The sequence below is a fragment of the Hyalella azteca genome, unplaced genomic scaffold (assembly GCF_000764305.2).
Source record: "Hyalella azteca isolate HAZT.00-mixed unplaced genomic scaffold, Hazt_2.0.2 contig12893, whole genome shotgun sequence".
NCBI classification, from domain to species: Eukaryota; Metazoa; Arthropoda; class Malacostraca; order Amphipoda; family Hyalellidae; genus Hyalella; species Hyalella azteca.
Window position 1 is genome coordinate 14,135 of NW_025942835.1, and position 10,172 is coordinate 24,306.

Here is a 10,172-nt window from a genome sequence, read left to right on the forward strand (position 1 = left end):
GTACGCGCGTTTTGTTATATTGGAACTTGTCAAATCGAGATAAAACAGATTCAGTGCTTTCTTAAACCAGACCGTCATTATTTTAAAGGACAGAGTCGACCTAAACCAATATTGATGTTCGCTACATAGCATAACAACTAATTAATGTCCTACATTGACCAGGAAGCAATGTAATAGAATATTAGTTCGTTTCTTAATGTTCATGCAGCATTTTAGCAGAGTGTTTTCTATTTTACAACACTTCTCTTTAACTTCACTTCTTGTTTTTGTCTGTTTTTCTGTCTGTCTGTCTGTCTGTCTGTCTGTCTGTCCGTCCGTCTGTCCGTGACCTCAAGCTTTCGTCGACGAGAAAATGCGCTCTCTGTCACTCACTGCAGTGAGTACTGAGTTATATTTTTTTTTGAAAGTATGGCCCCAGAGTGGCCACACTAAACGCATACCGGCAGAAACTGCGTCAAGCAGACGCGCACTGCGCAGTGCGGTGAAAAATGCACATTTCCCTGGATAAATATCGCCGCGCTCTGCAAATTTCCCTGGATAATGAAAAATGAAAATGCAAATTTCCCTGGATAATGAAAAATGAAAATGCAAATTTCCCTGGATAAATATCTGCACGGGGCCGCTCTGCTTGCAGCGTCAGCCTGCGTCGGCGTCAACGCTTTAGGGTACGCACACAGTGAAAGCAGGTTGCCAGCGTGCTGGTTACCTGGGCCTATACTTTCAAAAAGTTAAGAGATCGTAAGTTCATCAGCCAATCATTGACGGCCTTTCAAGCAAAATCCACCAATCATAGACATGAAAATAGAGCGTAAGTACTTACGTTCACTTAGCGAGTTTTGAAAGTATGGCCCCTGCTCAGGCTGGCGCCTGAAACCATAGAATACAGAAGCCTATTCGTACAGGTTTTCACTGTGAACACTTACATTATTATCCTATGTTCATTCTTGTGGCAGGTTGGAGCAGGTTGCCCGCGCGGGCAAACCTGCTTTCACTGTGTGCGTACCCTAAGTCTGGCCGTAGCCCGTGTTCGTAGGCTGCTACGTGTACTCAGGCTGCTAAACTAAGAAAAATTAACGAAGAAATGATCCATGTATCGTCCAAATATAGTGACATGCTTGCTAAGTGTACCACTGTCACGTGGTTTTTCACGGCCAAAAGGATCAAGATAACACTAGAAACTCTCCCAATTAGGGAGCAAAAGCATTACGGTGTTCTAAAATCACGCGGCTAGCCACATGTTCGTCTATATCCACACATACAGATACAATTTACACGAATCTTGGACATGCAACACAAAACCCAAGGTTAGTGGTGCAATGAAGTCGACGTATCACGTGGGGCCAATATAGCCGACACCGATTGCTCTACCGTCAATAGATTAGAATAGAATAGAATAGAATAGAATAGAATAGAATAGAATAGAATAGAATAGAATAGAATAGAATTGAATGGAATAGAATGGAATAGAATAGAATAGAATAAAATAGAAGTGTCGGCGTTGAAGAAATAGGCCCATGCCGATAGGCCATCAATGCCGAAAACTTCGCCACTGCACTTTAAGTCGTCGGCCTTTAATAGAAACGATTCATTTTATAGACAAAATTGAACCACGTGAACCACAATCAAATTAGTTTCGTAGTCATAATGTGGCAATAGAAGCATTCTAATCTTAATTCTGACTAGTATTATTACAAGCTTTTAGTGATAAGTGGCGAGTTAAGTGCAGTATCTGCCGTGTGGCGACTTACGTGTCATTGGCGGTAGCTCAAAATTCATGCGTGCCTTAACTAACAATCAGACACTTACTGCACGCAGCACTGATACGTCGTTTTGCCGAGTAAAACCGGGTCAGGATGACCCATACTAGCCACGAAAGACCTGCTACAAAAGACCTGTCACAAAAGACCTGTCACAAAAGACCTGCCGCAAAAGACCTGTCACAAAAGACCTGTCACAAAAGACCTGTCACAAAAGACCTGCCGCAAAAGACCTGCCACAAAAGACCTGTCACAAAAGACCTGTCACAAAAGACCTGNAGTACACGTAGCGGCCTAAGTACACGTAGCGGCCTAAGTACACGTAGCGGCCTAAGTACACGTAGCGGTCGAATCCTCATCTATGATTGGCTGACATGCCACGAATTCGTAAATACTTTCGATAGTGTGGCTTAGAGGAGATCGGCATAACGAAATTCTAAAATTGCATATAATTTTTTTTTTATTTGCGATGTTTTAAGTTATAAAACGCAAAGTGTTGTATAATATTATGTATTATTTATTTATTTTAGTTATTTATTTAATATTTATTTATTATTTATTTATTTATTAGTTATTTATTTTCGTTATAAAATTTTTCAGGACATTTTTATTGTTTTTTTAATAATAATTTAATTTTTATTACTAATTCTATTTTTTAATACTAATAATACCTTTAATACTAATTGAGTTTTTCAATAGTAATAACGCTTTTAATACTAACTGAATTTTTACAAATAATTTAATTTTTTATTACTAATAATACCTTTAACACTAATTTAATTTTTAATACTAATAAAATTTTTATACTAACTTAATTTTTTAATACTAATAATACTTTTAATAATATTTTCAATCCCACTAATACTAATTCAATATATTGAACGAACAACATATAATAGAAGATAGGTACAAAAAATTGTACATATGGTACAAAAATGTTCAAATAAATACTAATAAATAAATAAATTCTCGATAACGTAGTGCATGATGATTTTAAAAAATTCTATAATAAAAATTCAAAATATTTAACGCACATTATAAAAGATGGGTAATAATCAAGAAATAAATAAGAAAGAAGAAAACTAAAACTAAGAAATAAATAAGAAGAAAAAGAACAAGCACAGCCCGCGGTGAGGTAGCGGGGCTGTAAGACGCGGTCGCTGCTACCACACAACCATACACGCTGGTGAAAGTTTGGCTGAGATTAGAATTTGAACGAAATTTGTAAGTTAATTCAAACGAAAATGGCAGTTGTACATGAGTGGAAAGTTGTACAAAAGTTGTACAAAAGTTCGGTCAAGAATCAGGTTGTTCGAGCAAAAGTGATAAGTGAAACACTTACCATTACCAATTTCTTAAGTGGTAACTTGAGTATTTTGGTAATTTGAGTATAATTTAAGTGGTAAGTGGTAGCTACTTAAATTAGGTAGTTAGCTACCATTTTCTTAAGTGGTAAGTTACTTTAATCGGAAGTCTTTTGTTAATGCAGAAGTTCGGACAAGAATCAGTTTTTTTCTAGCGAAAGTGACAAGTGAAACAACTAATACTTTCTTAAGTGGTAGCCTAACTAAAGAAAGGAAGCTACTTTAAGTGGTATGTACTTAACTACTACTGCTACTACTCAACTACTGGTCAGAACTACTGGTCAGAACTACTGGTCAGAACTACTGGTCAGAACCACTGGTCAGAACTACTGGTCAGTTTCCTCCACAATCCACCAGTCGTCAGGTTGAGTTCACTTCAAAATGTCACCTAAATACTGCAAATAATGAATCAGTTCCACGCATTGAAATAAGTGGGACTTTTTCTAAATACCGAGGCATTTTTTTGCTATTATGTGAGTCAACCTGACCCAGTTTTGCCATTCAACAGGGCGTATCAGAGCTACGTGCACAGAGTGTGTCACTATTTAGACAGTTTGACACGTGTATTTTCCTCTGCCAAATTCCACCCTGCAGTTGCGTGCCGGTCAAGGGATATTTACAGGCCCGCAATGCAAGCTTTGGAGTTCATATTTTCAGGGTAAACTGTTTACAATTAAACTAATTTTAATAAAACTACTTCAAAATAGTTTGACTAAAACTTGCAGACTTGTATTTATTTTCAGGCATTTGTGTAATTCTACATTTTCTTAGTTTGTCAGAAACTTGTAGGTTTGGACGCCTGCTTATCATTTTCTGTTTTTATGGTATTTTAACCATGTGGAATCCTATAGACTATAGAGTATCTCTCTGTAGGATTCTCTCGTTAGAATCCGCTTGGCTGTTCTAATGTAAAAAGTCTATCATTGTATGCGTCAAGAATTTGTAATATTCTAAGAAGAGAAGATCTTCAAAAGACGTTAGAACAGACTAGACGAAGCTATGCAGGAGCATATGTTCAGTCTTAAAATGCCTAGCAAATTACGGACCAGGCAATAAGTCCAGCAGCTATCTCAATCAATCATCAGCTATGGAAAGATCGGGTTCCAAAGGCCGGATCCCTTGTGAATCAAGTCACGAAAAGTTCAAGAATCGGCAACAGGCCATGGCCTATTTCTTCAGTGCCGACTCTTCTATTGTATCAGACAGCGCGGGAAGTTTAGTATAGCTCTTCTCATCTTTAGTTTGTGCACATCGTAAGTTAACCAGGAATATATAAGCGAAGAAAATACCGAGTAAATTCATTACATCTTCATTGAAGACGTTTTGGAGGCCAGCTCCATCATCTGTACAAATAAATCATGTAGAATCCGCGTGAAATCAGATGTGAAAATCTAAGTTTACAAGAAATAGATTAGGTTACTCCTGCCCGTCGCGAGGGAGGGGGCGGTCCAGTGTGGAATTTTAAAGTTCCGCGTCAAATCTGTTCAATCAGCTTCTTAGTATTGGTTTGTAATTCCTATGTCTGAAGACTATTGCACTTTCCGATTAAATCTACATGTTTCTACCTTTGTACTTTCTGACAAATCTTCATGTTTCTACCTTTGTACTTTCTGACAAATCTTCATGTTTCTACCTTTAAGGCCGGATCCCTTGTGAATCAAGTCACGAAAAGTTCAAGAATCGGCAACAGGCCATGGGCCTATTTCTTCAGTGCCGACACTTCTATTCTATTAGACAGCGCGGGAAGTTTGGTATAGCTCTTCTCATCTTTAGTTTGTGTACATCGTAAGTTAACCAGGAATATATAAGCGAAGAAAATGCCAAATAAATTCATTACATCTTCATTGAAAACGTTTGGAGACCAGCTCAATATCGGTTTAAATAAATCGTGTAGAATTAGCGTAAAATCAGCTGTGAAAATCCGAATTTACAATAAATAGATCACGGTCACTGCTGCCCGTCGCGAGTAAGGGGTTGTCCAGGGTGGAATTTTACAGTTCCGCGTCGAATCTGTTTAATCAGTTTCTTGGTATTGGTTTGTAATTCCAATGTCTGAAGACTATTGCACTTTCCGATTAAATCTACATGATTCTACCTTGTTCTTTCTGACAAATCTCCATGTTTCTACCTTTGTACTTCCTGACAAATCTCCATGTTTCTACTTTTGTACTTTCTGACAAATCTTCATGATTCTACCTTTGTACTTTCTGACAAATCTTCATGATTCTACCTTTGTACTTTCTGACAAATATTCATGTTTCTACCTTTGTACGTTCTGACAAATCTTCAGGTTCCTATAAAATGTCTGCATGCTTCAATCCATCTTTGTCACTCCCTAGACTTGCTCCTTCTAGAAGAAGGCGAGCTTTCTTTTTTTTCAACCCCCCTTCAATTCTGCTTTCTAGTGGTTTCTACTCTTTGCAGAAAGTAGAATGGCACACTCTGATAGCTAGTGACCATATCTATATCCAGAAGGCGAAACGGCAATTTTCTAGATTAGGCGACCATATCTAGAGAGCAAAACGGCCCCTTCTAGGAAGGCTGTGACTCTTCCGAGAAAGTAGAATGGCATTCTGAAAGGCAGGGACCATATCTAGAATGCAAAACTGCTCATTCTAGAAGAGAGTGTCCATTCAATGACGGCAGAATAGCTCTTTCTAGAAAAGTTTAACCCTATTAGACCCCAGCCTCAAAAAGCTCTTTAATAAAACTCCAATCTTCTTATTTAAAGATCTATTAAAGATCTATTATATTATCTATTAAATATCTTTTTCACACTTCCAACATGCATGATTTTCTTGGTCCAAGGTTGGAATTTTAAGGGGTGACATTAAAGCAAAACTAACACGGGAAAGAGTAAGACTTTGTACGAATATTGAGACTGTATGACTATTGCGACTGTATGACTATTGTGACTGTATGACTATTGTGACTGTATGACTATTGTGACTATGACTATTGAGACTGTATGACTATTGAGACTGTATGACTATTGAGACTGTATGACTATTGCTGTGTGACTATTGAGACTGTACGACTATTGAGACTGTATGACTATTGAGACTGTATGACTATTGAGACTGTATGACTATTGATGTGTGACTATTGAGACCTGTCTCTTATACACATCTAGATGTGTATAAGAGACAGATTGAGACTGTATGACGATTGAGACTGTATGACGATTGAGACTGTATGACGATTGAGACTGTATGACCATTGAGACTGTATGACCATTGAGACTGTATGACTATTGAGACTGTACTCCTATTGAGACTGTACTCCTATTGAGACTGTACTCCTATTGAGACTGTACTCCTATTGAGACTGTACTCCTATTGAGACTGTACTCCTACTGAGACTGTACGTCTATTGAGACGAAAAGTGAAACTTCGTATATATATTTGTATGTGTCCTTTGTAATTTTTTTCATTAATTAAAACACGAGGACTAGGAGGGTAGTACAATAATTATTGTAGCGTTTTTTATTTGCTTTGAAACAGCCAGAGCAACACTAAGCCCCTGGGGGGACTGTAGAACGATGTATCCTCCAACGCTCCTCGGAAACTCGGAAAGTTTCAGACAAGACGTCAGCTTCTTGACGTCTTTTCTGAAAACTGTAAATGTTTTTCATTACTGTAACTGTAAATGTTCATTCTAGTAAATGTTTTTAGGCGGCGTGTATGACCGATTTGAAGGTCGTGACCGTAGGTCACCACGCACCCCAATTTCAATTACAATTCCGCTGACTGCTACGGGTATAATCAAAATTTTAGTGTGCGCAGAGCCGCCCTATAGAGGTTAGCGTGTCGCACTAGTCAGGCTTGTCGCACTAGAGACTTGCTTGTCGCACTAGAGACTTGCTTGTCGCACTAGAGACTTGCTTGTCGCACTAGAGACTTGCTTGTTGCACTAGAGACTTGCTTGTCGCGTTAGAGGCATCTATTATCTAGTATGTGCAGTGCTACATATAGTTTTATATTGCTATTCTTTCTATTACATCAACTTTCGATGAATCAAATATTACTGACTGCCTTTTACGTAATTGTTTGTTCCGTTTACAACTTAGTAAATCTGTAATCTGACTGTCGTCTCAACAGAAAAGTATTTTAATAAAAGATTTTGCAAACGGAGCGAAATAAATGAAAATTTGAATTCAAAATTGACAATGAAGCGAACGGATCCGTGGGATGAGACGGATCGGTCGGAGCAAACAGATCGGTCGGAGGAAACTGATCGGTCGGGGCAAACAGATCGGTCGGGGCAAACGGATCGGTCGGAGCAAACGGATCGGTCGGGGCAAACGGATCGATGGTCGGAGCGAACGGATCAGACAGAACTGCAAATCCTGCAACAAGAGCGACAGGAACAGGAGGAGTTCTATGGCTTTTTTATGTCCCGCTTTTTCGGCGAGCAAGAAGGTGAGATTTTCCCGATTATTTTTGTGACTGTACAGGTTTTTGAACGGCTCAGTATTATCTTGGTTTGCCACATGTACACCATATGGGTCAACAGCACTGATTTCTTTACTGGTTTTGCTTTATTTGTACAATGTTGTAGCCACATAACAATGTCATGCACACTCAGAGTAAGATAGCATCAATGCGGGCCCCATATGTTGAAACCGTAATGCCACCTCATTTCCACATTGTCGCATAGGCCCCTCATGGGCCCATTGTAGAATTGTTACTAGGGTTTAGCTCGTATGGGTTTAGGGTTCAGTGGTTAAAGTTCAGTGGTTAAAGTGGTTAAAGTTCAGTGGTTAAACCAGTGGTTAAAGTTCAGAGTACCAAGATTGATGCAGTGAGGTGCGGGTTCGATCCCAGCTCTGTGCGCCAGTTTCTGGTCAGAATCGGCGAGGAGGCCGGGCGGTTAAGCACAGCAGAATTGTAGCAGTGAGTTGCGTGTTCGAGACTGCAACAAGCTGTGAATATTCTGCGATGTTAAGAATCGGCGACAGGCCTACGGCCTAATAAACGCTGAAACCGCTATTATTTATATTATATATTATTATGACACTCAGAAGTATGAACGAGTAATATTGTCCAAACTGGAATGATACGCCGCCCTTATGCCGGGTCAAACTGGATCAAAATGACCCATACAAGAACAAAATGTGAATCGCGTTTTGGACAAAGCCTCACTTATTTCTCTCCGCTGGTGATTATTTACTTGCATTTATTGAAGATCATCGAAATTATCTAAATATTGATCATTAACCTAGAGTAGGAGCATAAATATTGAATAAGACCTTGGGGATAGATGCCATTGTATTGTAAATTAATAAAATTAAATTATTTTAAATATTTAATCGTTAACCAAGGTTACAAACTTAATATTAATTTAACCTTGGGGAAAGATGCCCTTGTATGGGTCATCCTGACCCAGTTTGGCCCGGCAAAAACACGCTCCAGTTCTTCGTCCGCTCTCTGCCTGTGTTGCGGGTTCGAAAGCGTCCCACTATTTGGACAAAATTACCCACTAATTGTCTACGGTGCATATATTACGTAGAAAATTAGGCATTTTTACGTAGAAAATGTTATATATATTACGAAATTTTTATATATATTGCGTAGAAAATTATTTAATTTGCGTAAATAAAGTTAACGATGCAAGCAACAACACTGAGACAAATGAGCGGGTGTTTGGACAAATAGCGATGCAATTCTTGCCTTAAGTGGGTCACCGCGACCCAGTTTTGCCAGGTGAAAAGTGCGTATCATTGATACGTGGAGCAAGTGTGTCTTAATTTGGGCAATGTGACCCATTGCTTTGACTGAGTGTATAGGAACCGATGATGGGCGACGATGATGGGCGACGATGATGATGGGCGACGATGATGATGGGCGACGATGATGATGGGCGACGATGATGATGGGCGACGATGATGGGCGACGATATAAAATTTGGGACATTCCAGAGATATTGACAATTCATTTAATGAATATTTTCAAAGGAATGATGGATTTTGTCGCGAGTTCTTCGCTTTGCTTGTTCTCTGTTAATTCAATTAATAAGTATAAAATATTTAATAATAAATGAATAAAATTTTATTTAACTAATAATAATAATTTTAGTAATTCAAACAATCGCGTGGCATTTATACCTGACGAACTTCAATTTAGTAAAAGTAATGCGTTAGTTTTTTGCACTAAAAGCATTTATTATTTTGCATTTTTATTACTAATATATATTTATTATTCAGTTACATTTTATTTTTTCATAACCTCAACCTTCCCACTGCCCCCAGAGGGCAGCCTCTCCCCCCTCCAGCTGGGGGGCCTCCCCCGCCCCCTCACCAGCACCCTCCGTAGCGACGACGGGGCCCCAGTGCAGTACCGCGGGGGGCGCCGCCCCCTGGACCTCACCCAGCGCCCCCTGCCTGAGGATGTCGACGTGGACCCCGCGGGGGGCTACCAGAGGTCCTACCTCTTCCTCCCCGAGACGCCCGTCAAGTTCGGCGGCGCCCCCATCGGGACAAGTTCGTTCTTTGGGGAACTTTTTTAATTTCGTTTTTGGGGACTTTTGGTTACCATTTCAATTTTGAAGCTGCAAAACGATAGAAGAACGGCACCCCATCGGACATAGTTTGTTACTTTTTGCATTTTTTAGGCAGAATTTTTTTCTCCTGTCGATGACACACTAGTCGCCGCTCAACAGATGCTACACTAGCCTAGTTCTGCATTTCTCATAGTTACCCTTCTGCCAGTTGATACGGTGTCAGTCCTGGTGCTGTTCATCTACACTAGTTCTGCATCTCTCATAGTTACCCTTCTGCCAGTTGACACAGTGTCAGGCCTGGTGCTGTTCAGCTACACTAGTTCTGCATCTCTCATAGTTACCCTTCTGCCAGTTGACACAGTGTCAAGCCTGGTGCTGTTCAGCTACACTAGTTCTGCATCTCTCATAGTTACCCTTCTGCCAGTTGACACAGTGTCAGGCCTGGTGCTGTTCAGCTACACTAGTTCTGCATTTCTCATTGTTACTCCTTCTACCAGTTGACACGGTGTCAGGCCTGGTACTGTTCAGCTACACTAGTTCTGCATTTCTC

The 10,172-nt window shown here is 39.6% G+C and overlaps 1 protein-coding gene across 1 annotated transcript in view; it reads left to right on the plus strand.

Moving 5' to 3' along the window:
• Nucleotides 1-7,254: 7,254 nt before the first annotated feature.
• The window catches only part of LOC125178797, a 9,537-nt gene continuing 6,619 nt past the window's right edge, over nucleotides 7,255-10,172 (plus strand). Inside the window, exons 1-3 of the mRNA XM_047883444.1 lie at nucleotides 7,255-7,542; nucleotides 9,372-9,602; nucleotides 10,120-10,139. Of these exons, the coding sequence (XP_047739400.1) occupies nucleotides 7,290-7,542; nucleotides 9,372-9,602; nucleotides 10,120-10,139 (504 nt within the window). The 5' untranslated portion in view covers nucleotides 7,255-7,289. The remainder of the gene's footprint in view (nucleotides 7,543-9,371; nucleotides 9,603-10,119; nucleotides 10,140-10,172) is intronic.